Genomic DNA, 15,223 nt, shown 5'->3' on the forward strand with positions numbered 1-15,223 from the left:
ACAGATAAGTAAGAGAATTGAGGCAATGTTATACACGTGAACATACGGAAATGGTCCAGTAGTAGAAATGTCAAGAAATGATTTAGCAATGTAAGTTTAGTAAGTTTGCAATGAACAGAGATCACATTACGAATAAAGAAAAATTCACAATGTTTGCTAGTTAAACTAACAATGTTTGTACTGTCTAGTATTAGAAGCGCGCTGGTATCAGGGAACTACACGTGTGAAGTCCATGGTCAATGCAAAATTTTTTGTAGATACTGATTAATTTATCGATGCAATGATAGTGCTAGAATTTATCGAGAGATGAGCATTGTTAGATCATTTAATTTTTTCTCATTTATCGTAATCGAAACATTTAGGTCAATTTTCTTATAAACGCGTGGTTTTTTTTTTTTTTTTGTTTTTTTTTCTTCTAGCATATTGCAATGTAACGGCGATTGCCTTGATTAGATTACTAAGGTGTAACACAGACTATCTGTCGGTAATTTCTTGTCAAAGTCTAAAGTTAATGTCATATGCTTATACTATATAATAAGAAATTAGAATCTTCATTGATTCGGGCTATAAAGAAATACGTGAGGTTTCATTGACATTTTCGACGTATTGAGCATTGCTAGTTTATGGTACTTGTCCTATCGTCATGAGAGGAAGGTTTGCTCGTTAAAAATAATTCTCTTTATATTTTTGAGCACCAAATGCTTTTGTGAATTGTTCTAGCTAGATATTTTAATTAAAAATTCCCCGTGACGTGAGGTGCTTTGAGCGTAATAAGCTATAATTATTCTGTGTGGAAATATCCCAAATCGTTGCCTAAATATTCAACAACTATATTTGTAAATTAAATGATTTTTCAGAATGAAGACTTGATTTTGTATAACTTTTTACAGTTATTATTAAAATTGAAAATTCGTAAGCTCATATTGAGAGTGTGTAGACAAAGGTTTATATAAAATTAGCCTTTTCTGTATTAAGGTGATATATTTTTGAAAAGAGAAATAAATTCTTAAATTCCTCATATTAACGTGCCATTAAGAATTAAAAAATTGCATAAATTAATTTTCAGGCGTAGATCTATAATTATACTTTGCAAATACCATTTTTATTAATATTTCTCTTCATCGCTTAACGGGAATATTTCGGTGTATAGGCCGATCGAAGATTGTTTTAACGCAGCAATCTATCACGCTTGAAATTATTATTCTTGGCTCAAAAACATATTTCTTGCATGTACTTGCCTCGGTTAATGTATTTCCCATTATTTAGTTTATAACTTTTTTTCAACTCATTATTTTAGTTATAAATCTTGTTAATTTGTATCATAATAAATAAATTAAATTTGAATTGTACGGACGAATTGTAAGTAATAAACTTTGGGAAAAAAAGGTTATAAAAGTTTATTTGTAAATTTTTCTGTTCCCTGGTAGCAACGGCTTGACATAGTGTCTACGTTTATTGTGCCTATTATTAGTAATATTTACTACGTTTATTCGTTATATTATCATTTTATTATAATAATTATTATTATTATTATTATTGTTGTTATTGTTGCTCCAAAAAAAAATTTGTTTTTGAAGTTTGTAACAATTAATTTTCATTAATTCTAATTTTTGCATATATGACTTTTTATAAATTTTTCATTACTACGAATATAAATACAGATATTGCGTATTATATATAAGTTACAAACGGAAAACAGCGAATATTGTTGACAAAGTTGATCAACAGTCATTATAATTCAATATATTTGTGCGCTTATTTCATTTGTATTTTTATGTTCTTTTCAAAAATTTTCTATTATTTTTGAGGATTGGCGTGAAACTTGGAAGGAATTTTCCTTTTTTTCTTTCTTTTTTTTTTTTTTTTTTTTTTTTAATTAACCGACAGTTCCACAAGATTATTCATGCGCATTATTAATATTATTTGCAATATAATATAAAACATTCACACAAGTTTCATTATTTTATCAGTAGTTTTTAATTTCATAAATCTATTTCGATTATTAATTGAGTTATGAAAGAATCGCATTAGTATAATATTTACAATTACAAACAAAAGTTCAAATCTCCAATAGCATTTTTCTAAAAGTGCTGCGACAAATTAACTTAATAAAGATTTATTTAATTCCTGAAAAAGTAATTATTAAAATGTCAAGTGATTATATAGTTTTAAAAGTGCACAAGAATTTAATTGGAATGTACGTCACATAATTATTGGTAATGCTATATGTAAAAACATAAATGTCCAGCAATATATTTTAAACTAAAAATCAACAAAGAATATAATGAATATACTATTAATATACGATTCAATTTTAGTTATTTATCTTGTCATTTACCATATTTATTTTTCATGTATAAGAATTTTTAACTGTATTTATAAATGTGTGTAATTTATATTAAAAATGTTTTTTAATTATATTTTTAGTTGTTTTCATACTACATTTGAAAATAAAAATTAAAAATTCAATTAAATAACTACTTAACAGTTACATTATAAAATCATATGTAATCATTTAAGTTAAAATTCTAAAAACTAAAATTTTTTTTATTATACGAATCAATAAAGAAATGTAAACATTCTTAAATCTAAAATTAATTAATATAGTAGTACTAGTGTTACTATTTTTTTTTTTTTTTATAAGAAATTATGTCAAGACATCTGTAATAATTAATATTCTTATTGGCCTAACAGAAGTAATAACTAGGCGCTACCGCGCCTTCACTGGTAAATGTGAGTTTTATTAAAATCCAAGCTTACTATATTTATAATGTATGATTTAAGTACTTCATTCAGCATAATACATCATATCTTTGTTTTATTGTCTTGTTTTATTGTATGTAATAATATATATATATATATATGTAGTATTTTTATTTCGTAAATTTTTGTTTAGTTGGTGTTTTATTGATTTTCTTTTTATTAGTTTAAATATATATATATATATATATATATATATATATATTTATAACGAAATCCAGTGACGTACATTCTTTTATTATTCAGTTTTTATCTTTTCAATTTATATACAAAGACAAGAAATACGATTAACAAGTCATAAGCCAACGTGCTTTTGATACATATAATGTAAATATAAACGAAGTCAATAGTCCAAATGTATAGAATTCACCGTTTTATCCGATGCGTTGATCGGAGGATGTAAAATAAAGAGGGTAGGGAGCGGATACACGTAACGTTTCAAGTTAATTTAGGCTTAAGTTTCATGTAAAATAAAAAAAAAAAATAATAAATATACACGCTTTCAAAGAACGATCGATAACTCAGTGTGTTCGTCAGAAGACGGAATATATCAGCTTCAAATGATTCCGCAATGTCAAAAGGATTTAAAGATCATCGATTGAAATACCTCTGTACTCTGTAAGCATATTACTATTAAAACAAAAATAAATCTTAAGACTGAATAAGAACAGATTTTATTTACTTTTCCACTCCTGTGGCAATGCTTTTTGATGGAATTTATTAGCTAATTCGCCGATAGAGCAAGACTATTTGGAGAAAGGAAAAAAAAGTTACGAAACAATTCTTAAAAAAAAAAAATAATAATAATATTTTTGGTTAATTTATATAAATATTAATTATTGTCAAAGTTGACAAAATTAGTATTAAACTAGAAATTATAGTGCGATATTTATAATATAAGTAGACTGGGATTTCACGTGAAATTTATGTAATTTAATCAGGGCAATAGTATGCTAATGATAAATATAAAATAACATGTAAAGTAACTTTTTATACACGGACTTATAATTATTCACTCGAACTTTTATAAATAATAAATTTAAATAATTCATTGATATATTTTTAATGAGCTTGGATAAAATACTCAGGTATTTATTAATTACTTATCTTATTTTAGTAATAAAAAATTCATTTACAATTACGTAGTATATTAATTTATAGAAATAAATAAATTATTTACTATTCGATTATGAAATCATTTTATTATAATAAATATATAAAATGTTTCATATATGCATATATACTTATTTAAATTGATCATCTACGAGATTAATGTCGTGTAATGTGAAGAATGTAATAATTATATAATTCACATTATTATATTACTGTACTACAAAAAGCTAATAGTTATTAAATATTGGATTGTTTACAATTGCTTTTTGTATAAGAAAAATATTGTTTTATAACAATATATTTGATAGTACGATAAAACAAGTATTTTCAGTTTGATATTTTTTTTTTATAAATTAAGCATATCAAACAATAATATACAACGGACATATTTAAGAACAATAATTTTTTTACTAATTAACATAATTTATGTGAGTTTTAAAAGTTCTCATATTAGAATTATATTGTTATGAAGCAATGCCTGACTTTTTTTTTAAAGCAACACATGGTTTTAGATAAAATAAAAAAAAATGCAATGCTGAGTATGAATTGATCGATATACAAGGCTATTTGATGCAACAAAGGAAATATTTTAAATGAAAATCACAATACTATTTAACGAGCTGTATAAAATTATAATCAAATATATAGGAAGTTAAATTAAATATTAATAAATCATTATCAAAATCTATTATTAATTACATATTTGAATTAAGTCCAGATTATTGAATAGTTTTAAGTAAAGATTATTCTTTGCTTTATTGCAAATGCAATAAATAAAAATAAAAAAAAAATAAAAAAAATTATATGAACTTAAATTCTTTGTATTAGATGAATTGTAAAAATTATATTATCCAAGTATAAACGACAATATATATTATTACCTGTAAAAAGGAAGAGAAGGCCGGCTTATATATACTTGTGTAATATTCAAAAGCCTTGGGATCCAGAAACTTTGAATATACTATATATTGTAAGATTTCAATTTTTGCAAAATATAATAAATATAAAAATCGCTTGTAATACTCGACTTCTTAAAGATATTCTATTCTTGAAAAACATCTCTTAAAATACGAATGTTGAAGAAACACTATGACGAAGATTACAATATTAAATAGTAACGTACAAATATTTTAAAATATCACAAGAAGAACGTAGATTAAGTAGTCTTAAAATGTTAAATAATAAAAAATCTTTTAAACACAATGTCAGATGTAATAAAGTGAATTTTTCAATGCATGTCAATAAATCTAATGAGATTAATCTTAAATAACTCTTAAAATACTCTTATTATTTTATTATAAAATACTCTTATTAATTTTACGGCAGCATAGATTTTAATTATTAAAATTATTCAACAAAAATAAGCGATAATTTGTTAATTTACTAGTACTAGCACTACAATAAAAAAGAAAAATTATAAAATAAAAAATAAAAGTACACGAATAGCAAAATTTGAAGTATTTGTATAATAGAAAATATTTTTTAACAAGAGATTCATTTTTGTAAACACAATTTTTATGATTTCTGCTCCTAGTCGTTGCACTCGAATGATTCAGCTCTATTAACTTAAAAAGAAAAAGTATATATTCATATGATTATACAACGAACCAAAATGAACATCTAAATCTTATGTGATGTATTATAATGCAATTTGCATGCAATGAGCCATTATCTTAGAATTTATGAACAATCGATCGTCTTACAATACATCAAATGTGCTACAGTTTTATCTAAAATATTCTATTTCATTAAAATTTCTAAACCTCTCGATTGATTTATACGCTTATTGATACTTACATATTTTTGAATTATGTACAATGTACATTAAAAACTAGTAAATTTTTTTTGTTTCAAAATTATCAAAAATATATTTTAATATATAATATTTGTATCTATAAGATATTTTCAATATTCAATTGGCTATTGGATAAATTTATTTTTTATAAAAAAAAAAAATAAATAATGATATTAATACAGCGTATCATAATATTTCAATAATAAATATTAATTTTCGCTAATATTAAATTATAGTGCATTAGTAAGCTATGAAATATAAATTAAGTAAAATTTTTCGAAAATCTGTCATTTTTTAAGATTATATCTGAAGAAAGAATTTTCTGAAATTTACACATTTTCACAGATGCCTGAATAATTAATTTAGAGCATTTTATTTAAAAAATAGACATTGCTTAAAAGCTTAGATACATGAATAATATTTAAACGAAAATCTCGAAATAAAAATAAAATAAGGATGTGAAAAGACAATTTGGTAATTTAAATCTAAAATGATGATAATAGTTTATCCGTTGTAATTAATGAAATTAATAAGTCAAATAAAGAAAATTACCCGTTAAAAGCGCTTATTTATATTCAACTGGTTATTTTCAATTCTCCGTTCTACAGTAAATAAACATTTTCTATATTATAATTACTCATTTGCATCAACAAATGAATAGCATCGAAACGATTAAATTATTAATTCAAGCTTCTTGTAATCTGAAAATAACAATTTTACTATAAAATTTTTTCTTATTGTTAATTATAAAGAAGGTTATTTATAATTGATATTTTTATATATAATTTAAGCATTTGTGCAGTATCGATGTAAAATAATTTATCGAGGTACTTGAACTCAAAATTTGTTAAAATGGTAGAAATTTTAGTCACTAATATCGTTTTAAATCACAATTTTAAATTGTAAAATAATTTCTGCTGTTACTTTTACGGAATACCTATATATAACCTTTAAAGTATTATTCATTATCTTATAATGTTAAAATATACGTTAAGTGTATAAATGCTTGAATATTTATAAACACGATTAAAATGATTTAATAAGATTAACACTCGTAATCGCTGGTTATAATTCAGAGTTATTTCCTTTAACTTTAAACACTATTGATTAGCTTAGAATGCACTGAATTTTGTGTGTGTGTGTGTGTGTGTGTGTGTGTTTGTTTGTTTGTGTTTGTTTGTTTGTTTGCGTGTATAATATAACTTGAATATGATTTTTTGCCATAATTCAACTGTATATAAAAGAAAAAAGAAAAAGAAACAACAGATAACATTTAAAGGAAATAATTATTATTTACAACTATAGAATATCACGATTTTTCCAAGTCAGTAAATTATTAAGAATAAAAAAAAAAAGTTTGTCGATACATCGTGTGCTATGGTCAGATAAAACACGTGCATGTAAATTAAATAAAATGAAAAAATACAAAATCAATAAAGAGACTTCAGACTAAAAAAAAATGCATGCACAATGTATATATAAAAGAAATGATTAAATTACATCTTATCTCTTGATATATGAATAAATGTGAATGAAATGTTTTACCGCCAACTCAGGAACTTTACTTATTAGAATGTCACACGTTCTGACGATTGGCAAATTTATGAAAACTGTGAAAATGCGCTGTAAATGAAAGAAAAGCCACATAGTATCTATCCCTGCAACATCTCAATTTCAGATAAAGAACCTCGTCGTGACAAAGGGATGATCGGGGCTCGATCGGTAATGTCGTTCGCGCGAGGAATTGTCATGTGCCTGGGGCGACGTCGGCAGCACTGAATGCACCCCAAGCTCGTATCCAAGGGGGTTGACGAAATGCGCCGGCTAAATATGCGCAAGGCGATTAAATCCGATTTACCTAAGGCACATAATTAAATGATCCGGTTAAGATCGCCCGGGGCTTCGGGCCGCAACGAAGCCCCAGCGAGTCTATATGAGGTCGCGCGCCCAAGGCAGGTACCCGTCACTTCTGGGCGGGAAAAATCAAACTCCCGGTGAACGCCGCTTCGTCGGGTTTAATTTAACGTTAATTTAAGGCCCAACCGAGCTCCCTAATGATTGCCATCCTATTTCTGGTGTGCGTCGTCGCCGTCAAGGTTTTCAAAAAGATCACCCCTAATGGTGAGTGCGCCTAGTTTACCTTCCCACGATCTCTCGATCAACCATCATTTCTGTGCCACAGGCAAGCTCACGGTCTACCTTGGCAAGCGAGACTTCATCGATCACCTCGATTTCGTCGATCCTATCGACGGGATCGTCGTCGTCGAGAATGACTACCTCCAAGGCAGGAGGGTCTTCGGTCAGGTAAAGAGCGATTCCTTAATAACGTTTAATTCGTGGCAACCGTTCATCTCACCTATTATCATTGCCATTAATTTCATTGCCATTAATTTTGCACTTTAATCGATAAATTCACCACATCGTACGTTTCGCGCGAACTCGCCCTCCCCACTCGACCTCGGAAGTTTACAAGAAGTAAGGATTAATTGGGTTGGCTAGGTAAGCACTATCTACCGATATGGTCGAGAGGAAGACGAGGTGATGGGCGTAAAGTTCAGCAAGGAGATGATCCTATGTCGAGAGCAAATAATCCCAATTAAGAAGGAGAAGCAGGAAAATACAGCGATTCAGGAGCGATTGCTGCGAAAACTTGGGCCCAACGCCTTTCCCTTCGTCTTTCACTTCCCAGCCAATTCGCCGAGCTCGGTAACTCTGCAGCCGGGCGAGGACGACCAGGGCAAGCCTCTCGGTGTCGAGTACACGGTGAAGATCTACGTCGCGGAGTCCGAAGATGATAAGGTACATCGATGCTCGCTCCTTAAACGTTGATTAATCGTTATAATAAAACTAGGAGATCTATCGTTCGTCATCAAGGCACTCTAATGATTATTATACGAGTCCCCGCGATTAATAATATAACTCGATTTCAAGGCCCTTTTACTAATGCACAAATAGCGCGAGCAACAATCCGATTGATTACGCGATCATTACGAAACAGTTCACTTTCAGCTGTAATCATTGTTAAAATCAATTAATATTTGGAAATATTACATTTGATTTCAAGTTGCTGACGTCAAGATGGGCGAATGTAATAAAGATTGCCTTCACAATTAGATTATTAAAAGTAGGAAAAAAGATATTAATAGTGATCGATATACGGATATCATTTGTAATTTGTCGCGTAATTATTAATATTAAAAGTGTATAATGACGGGAGTATCGTACAGTGAGAACTTAAGAGCAGCCACGTAATATTTCAGTTTGCATTAATAATTCTTCATTCCTTTTCTCGCCCAGGGACACAAACGATCTTCGGTCACCTTAGCAATTAAGAAATTACAATACGCCCCACCAACGCGCGGCCGCAGACTTCCAAGCTCATTAGTATCAAAGGGATTTACGTTCTCTCAGGGAAAACTTAACTTGGAGGTGACGTTAGATAAGGAAATATACTATCATGGCGAAAAAGTTACGGCTAATGTGATTGTTACCAACAATTCCCGCAAAGCAGTTAAGAATATCAAGGTGAGCATTAACCGAGTTCGAGCATTTTTTTATGCGATCGCGCGCGTGACATAAGATAAAAAATTCGAGGGATTTTATATGTTTAAGCTACGATTAATTATATTGAAATTGTTTAGTCGAAAGCAAATGGTGATATTTCGAGATTAGATCTATTTTGGATTTCTTTGGTGATTTTTGCGTGCTATTTTTATAAACACTTTAGGTACTAAATAACGTGAATCAATTTTTCAAAGTCTAACGATCATTTTTAGAAGAGAATTGTATTACTTGGTCAAGTATATATATATATATATATATATATATATATTTCATCGAACTTGATAACAATTTATAAAATTTTAATTAATTTTTTGGCTCTTTTTACACACAGTTTTATCTACATTTATACTAAATAATGATAAACGCATATAAATTTCTTTATGCGTACCAAATAGTTTGGTAATATTGCTGAATTAAATGTTATATAGTATTTTATTAGTACATGTATATTAATAACAATTGATGAAATTATAAATTGGACTTACAAATTGTATTATTATTAGTCGTATAGGTAATTCTACTTCATAAAATATTCACTGGCAATTGTAAGAAATAAAAGGTGATTCTCTAATGGAGCGCATCATCGGTTTCCTAAGAATGCAATTGCTATTAAAATTTGTTACTAACGTATTAAAAAGTCAGCATTAGATTAGTGTACCGAGCGAATGGCTCGAAGGAATGAAACGAGCGCTAAATGCATAAATGAATTAAGCAAAGAAAACGTAAAGTATTTAAAAAGAAAAGAAAATCTAGTAACTTTGTAGGCATTCTTATTAGATCGTCGATGTGACGTGCGCGCACACACAGAGAATGTGTCTTTTTTATTTTATTATTATCATTATCATTATTATTATCATTATCATTATCATTATTATTATTATTATTATTATTATTATTATTATTATTATTATTATTATTATTATTATTATTATTATTATCATTATTATTATTATTATTATACTATATTTTTTGTCGTTTACGACGTCATTAGATAAGCTTACCGAAGAAAATTTCATAACTCCGCAGTAATGCGCTTAGGTTGCAAGGCAAATTCCATTAAAGACTCGATTGCGTGGCACTTGCTGTCCGCCAAAGTAATGAAGAACCTCGTCCGTTCGAGGTAGCGTAGCCGAACGCTTAACACTAAGCCAATGCGAGAACAAACCTTTATGAAATTAAATAATGCCTCGTCAACTAACAACCCCAAAACGCTCAATATCCTCGGCAATACGCTGACCTCTATTCGTTCCCAGATATTCGTGGTACAACATTGCGAAGTGACCATGGTAAACGCTCAATTCTCTCGCCACGTGGCCAGTCTTGAGACTCGGGAGGGCTGCCCCATCACACCGGGCGCATCATTCACCAAGCAATTTTATCTCGTGCCGTTGGCCAGCAGCAACAAGGATCGCCGCGGTATCGCCCTCGATGGCCATCTCAAGGTAGGCGAGCTCGCAGTGAGCGACAGCCCGATCGGCCCTATAAGCGAGCCTTCTCTTTCAGGACGACGACGTCAATCTCGCCTCCTCGACGATGGTCGCTGAAGGCAAAGCGCCCAATGATAACATGGGTATCGTCATCTCTTACTCAGTGCGTGTTAAGCTGAATTGTGGTACACTTGGCGGGGAATTGATCACCGATGTACCCTTGAAACTCATGCATCCCAGCCAAGGTAAATAAGGTTTTGTACGAGATGCGATAAAGTTTGAGAGCTGAGGAGCGTGTCGGAGGGATGGATTGATGAGGGATGGGGAGGGGGGATATTTTATTACGTTGGGAGTTGGGTCTTGGTAGGTTGACTCGCGATAGATATCCCAATGAGACCGGCCTCGCAACTATTTATCTACTATCGCTCGCGTTTCTTTCTCGATGCCAAACAAAATTGGCCTCGTCATTTGGTTGTAATTGTGTGTTCTCGTCGAATATTATGTAATCGAAAGATTAGGGGAAGGGTTGACAAGTGTTTTTGTATGTTGCCGTAGGGCCGTCGAGTAGAATGTTTATGATCCTTTTATCGTGTTGCAGCCTAATGCAAAATGGTAACATTAATTTCCTTTAGCCTCTTACTCTCCTTTTTTTTTCTTTTCTTGTTCTACTAATTTTCACACTGTCGTTTCGAACGACTATTGGGTTAATTTATTTAACTTCAGCTCTCGTTATCTGAATTCTCTGAATAGGAGCTGGTGGCGGAGATGGAAAAGACACGAAAGCTGCTATGAAGAAGACAAAGAGCATGGAGAGGAGTCGATATGACAATTACGCCAACGACGACGACGACAACATCGTTTTCGAAGACTTCGCACGCTTGCGATTAAACGAGCCCGAATAAATTGTGACTGGGCTATAAAATGTAATACAGGGCGCTCGTTCTGAAAGAATATAAATTTACGACAATGAATCGTGAAATTTTATACGAATTAGTTGGTATTTTGCGAAACTGCGGTAATTCGACGAGGAGGCCTTTATGAACGATGAAGCGCTTTTTTCAACATTTCTTCTTTCAGAACGAGTAATTGACAAGATCTAACGAAGCCTAGAAGGACACGCGCTTTAAAATGAAAAAGAAAAAAATAATAAAAATAAATAAATGAATATATATTGACAACATAGCATATGCGTTCGCTTAAGAGTATATACAATGTATGCCATTAGAGCGCGACATATAAACAAAAAAAAGAGAAAAAAATTATTTGAAAACTTCGTTAACATCGCTTTGGGGATCTTCTTTCGATTGTGGTGGTCGAAAGGGAATTTGCCGCGAGGCGAACAAAAAAACTTGATTTCAAGTAAGCTTAATCATTAATATTTAACGTTATAAAATAACACGTTTCCTACCTTACCAGAAGTGACATGCATCTAATTAATTAAAATACCTATTTCTTATAATTGTGGATTATAGTGGGCATTTATTATCGATAAAGTCTATTGATTTCAGATATTGTTGAGTTTTTGCTGTACATTAGAGATTATATAAAGTAATAATAAATGATAAATTTATTTCTTCATCGATAACTTATTGATAATATTATTGTATCGTTAAACCGTTATTTTATTATCATCATTATTATTATTATTGTTGTTGTTGTTGTTGTTGTTATTATTATTATTATTATTATTATTATTATTGTTAATTTTGTTATTCTTGTAACTAGAAATATAACAACGTTTGAATAAAATAATATTATAATAAAATATTTACAAATTCTTTTTATAAAACACATCATTTTATTTATACAAAATATTATACATTCTTTTACTCGCATTCAATCGAACATTTGTTGTTGCTGCAAGTACATTAAAAATAGATCGACGATTGTCTCAGTCATACATTGAAGAATAATAATCTTGATAAATTTGTATGTACGCTTCTTTTTCCGCCGCAGTCATTTCAGCAATAAGTGTATCATTTACATCAGTTATTACAACACTTTTGCCATTTATACTAACAGTTGGTATTTGGTCTTCGTCGTCGGATTCCATTGTTTCAATTTCACCTACAATAGCATTAAAAAAAAAACATTTGCGTACATTCAAATCAAGACTTTTCAAAATATTACACAATTTATTAATGTAACATTTACATTTTAACAAAATTGAAAGTATATGTTTACTACTACATCGGCTTTAATACATTTTTTTTCTCACTTATCACAGATGAGTTTAAATTTACCGACTTTAAAATAACTTGATTGAATATATTTCTAAATGATATTTAGAGAAAATATTGATCGTTATGAAACAATTAAGGGATTTCAACGATAATGTTTAAAATTAGTAATATAATGAAATAATTTTTAATCCAACATTCTAATTTTTCGTTCCGTTTATAAAAGCTTATAGAACAAATTTATGACTTTGTGATTGAGTTTTATTATAAAATCACTTAATATGACGTGCAAAATACAATTTATTAGTAAAGATTTTTAAAATTTACGTTTTGCTAAATTATATTGTATATATATATATTTATCGAAACACAGAGATTAGAGTATTTGAAACACACTCCCCGTAAAGCAAAATATTGCATAAATATCACTTCATTAATGAAAAAGTAGCTAAAACATGTGCATATTATTATTTATAAACTAACCTGTGTCAGCTACTTTCATATCTCCTCTATCTTCGTTATCACTGCTATCACTTGATTCATGAGGCAATACTGTCTTTACAGCGCTAGCGTTTATTCCACCTTTCTTTTCGTGTGCCAAGAGCACGGACATTATATCTTCACCTTGTTTATTGTTGGTTGCATTAGCATTCGTGGCGGTAGCAGCAGCCTTTTCCAAAATACTATCTTGAGTATTTCTTAATTCATTCTGTAGAAAAAAGAATTTATAGTAAAGCAAGCATGGAATCAATTATTATAATATTATTACCTGTAATGGGTCGGAAGTAATGATTGTGCTTTCCATTAACCAAATTGGTCTTTCTTTTCTTATGCTATTAACATTGTCATCTTGTATTTCATTCCCTATCAATACATCGACTCTCGTATCTTCCACAACAAATCCAGATGATCTAGTAGCTTCTCCCGACCATTGTTCATTAGGTCCACGTATATTATTTGATTTCTTAGTGTCAATGCTGCGAAACAATGTTGTATAAATATTTGCATAAAAGATTAAAGGCAAATAGAAATAAAAATTTTACCCTCTGATTGTATTAATATCAACGGGTTCGGGTTCTAAGATTTCTGGTGCTAATTTAATTCCTTCGACTTCTCGTAATAAAATATAGAGAGGTTCTAATTGCTCGTTAAATTTTGCTAAAAGCAATCGTGAATCTTTTTTGGGTAGGGCGGATTGGTCTTCTTCAACTATTTCTCGACAATATGTACATCTGAATTCTCCAGTAGTCATATCGAATAATTGATCTGCCTTTGAACAAATTTTAAAATAGCAACAATATAATTTACATTCTTAATAACATAAACTTAGAAAGCAATATTTTGAATAAACTAACTTCCAGATCTGTAAAAGTTTTTAAACAACTTGTGCATTTAAAGCTGGCTCTACTTGTTGCATCTCGTTCCTCAGTTTCCATTCTTTTTCTCATTAAATCTAATTTATATTTTACTACATTCACAAATGTCTAAAGTTAAAAAAAAGAAAAAAAAGATCCATGATATAATTTACAATTCTTTAATTGCAAGCCATAAACAATCATACCTTATAATTAATAAAATAATAATTGACTTTTTGTGCTTTTCCATCCGATCCGGTTTCCATTTTTAATCTAACTTGAATAAATTTGTCATTTCGCAATGTTGTTATACGTGCTCTTAACATTTTTTTATCAAATTTAAGTAAATCACAGATATCGTCTTCTTTCATACCTATTAGTAAATTTTAATGAAAATTTTGTATAAATTATAGGACAATATAAGGATATTGGTACTTACATGGATTTCGAACTAGCATATCAATAATGAGCGCATCTTCAATTGTATAAAAACCACGTACTACAAGACGGGCTAATTGTTTTAAACTACTAGGAACTTCTGTTATCAATCTCTCTTCAGAACTCATTTCAATGCTGTAAGATGAATAAAAAATTTGTATTAAATCGCCTACATACTTATATATTTATGCAATTTTTATATGAAACTGTGAAACGTAATTTTATTAAAATTTTTTGAAAACTCTACAATTTGTACTTACAATAAATAAACAATGTTTAAATTAAAAAAAAAAAAGAATAGAAAAAAAGAAGGATAATCATTTTAACTTTAATTTTATACATAATACCTTACTGATTGTAATTATAAATATTTATATTTATATGTATATATATCAAAATCCTAGTTGAATAAAATGTGCAAGGCATGGTATTAAAAATTAAATATTTGTGTATTTAAGGAAAATAATGTTTTTAATTTAGAAGAATAGGTAAATGTAGGTAATTGCATACATAATTAATAATTATTAACAGTGGATACTTCTTCATTCATTAATAAATTGATAAAAACTTCGATCAAATTCGTTGACACAC

The 15,223-nt window shown here is 29.2% G+C and overlaps 2 protein-coding genes across 2 annotated transcripts; one reads left to right on the plus strand and one right to left on the minus strand.

Annotated features, from left to right (window-relative positions):
* The first annotated feature begins 7,555 nt into the window (after nt 1–7,555).
* Arr2 (arrestin 2) lies at nt 7,556–12,156 on the plus strand. The gene is made up of 7 exons (XM_011500537.1): nt 7,556–7,789; nt 7,851–7,972; nt 8,168–8,467; nt 8,966–9,193; nt 10,486–10,674; nt 10,736–10,904; nt 11,410–12,156. Exons 1-7 carry the CDS (start codon nt 7,723–7,725, stop codon nt 11,559–11,561), a joined length of 1,227 nt encoding a protein of 408 aa, XP_011498839.1. The 5' UTR covers nt 7,556–7,722; the 3' UTR covers nt 11,562–12,156.
* Nucleotides 12,157–12,475: 319 nt separating this feature from the next.
* On the minus strand, nt 12,476–15,177 carry TfIIEalpha (transcription factor IIEalpha). Its single transcript, XM_011500538.1, has 8 exons — nt 15,143–15,177; nt 14,634–14,767; nt 14,401–14,567; nt 14,195–14,323; nt 13,883–14,109; nt 13,609–13,816; nt 13,323–13,548; nt 12,476–12,726 (listed from the first exon to the last, which is right to left on the minus strand). The coding sequence occupies exons 2-8, from the start codon at nt 14,758–14,760 to the stop codon at nt 12,551–12,553; spliced, it is 1,260 nt and encodes a 419-aa protein (XP_011498840.1). The 5' UTR covers nt 14,761–14,767; nt 15,143–15,177; the 3' UTR covers nt 12,476–12,550.
* Between the last annotated feature and the right edge of the window lie 46 nt (nt 15,178–15,223).

The sequence above is a fragment of the Ceratosolen solmsi genome, unplaced genomic scaffold (genome assembly GCF_000503995.2).
Source record: "Ceratosolen solmsi marchali unplaced genomic scaffold, CerSol_1.0 scaffold56, whole genome shotgun sequence".
In the NCBI taxonomy this organism is placed as follows: Eukaryota; Metazoa; Arthropoda; class Insecta; order Hymenoptera; family Agaonidae; genus Ceratosolen; species Ceratosolen solmsi.

Coding starts and splice junctions, on each gene's coding strand:
- Arr2 (XM_011500537.1), top strand. CDS start 7,723: ATGATTGCCATCCTATTTCTGGTGTGCGTCGTCGCCGTCAAGGTTTTC. Junction 7,790..7,850: donor CAAAAAGATCACCCCTAATG/GTGAGTGCGCCT, acceptor TCTGTGCCACAG/GCAAGCTCACGGTCTACCTT. Junction 9,194..10,485: donor AAGCAGTTAAGAATATCAAG/GTGAGCATTAAC, acceptor ATTCGTTCCCAG/ATATTCGTGGTACAACATTG.
- TfIIEalpha (XM_011500538.1), bottom strand. CDS start 14,760: ATGAGTTCTGAAGAGAGATTGATAACAGAAGTTCCTAGTAGTTTAAAA. Junction 14,568..14,633: donor TATGCTAGTTCGAAATCCAT/GTAAGTACCAAT, acceptor ATTTACTAATAG/GTATGAAAGAAGACGATATC. Junction 13,817..13,882: donor GATATTAATACAATCAGAGG/GTAAAATTTTTA, acceptor ATTGTTTCGCAG/CATTGACACTAAGAAATCAA.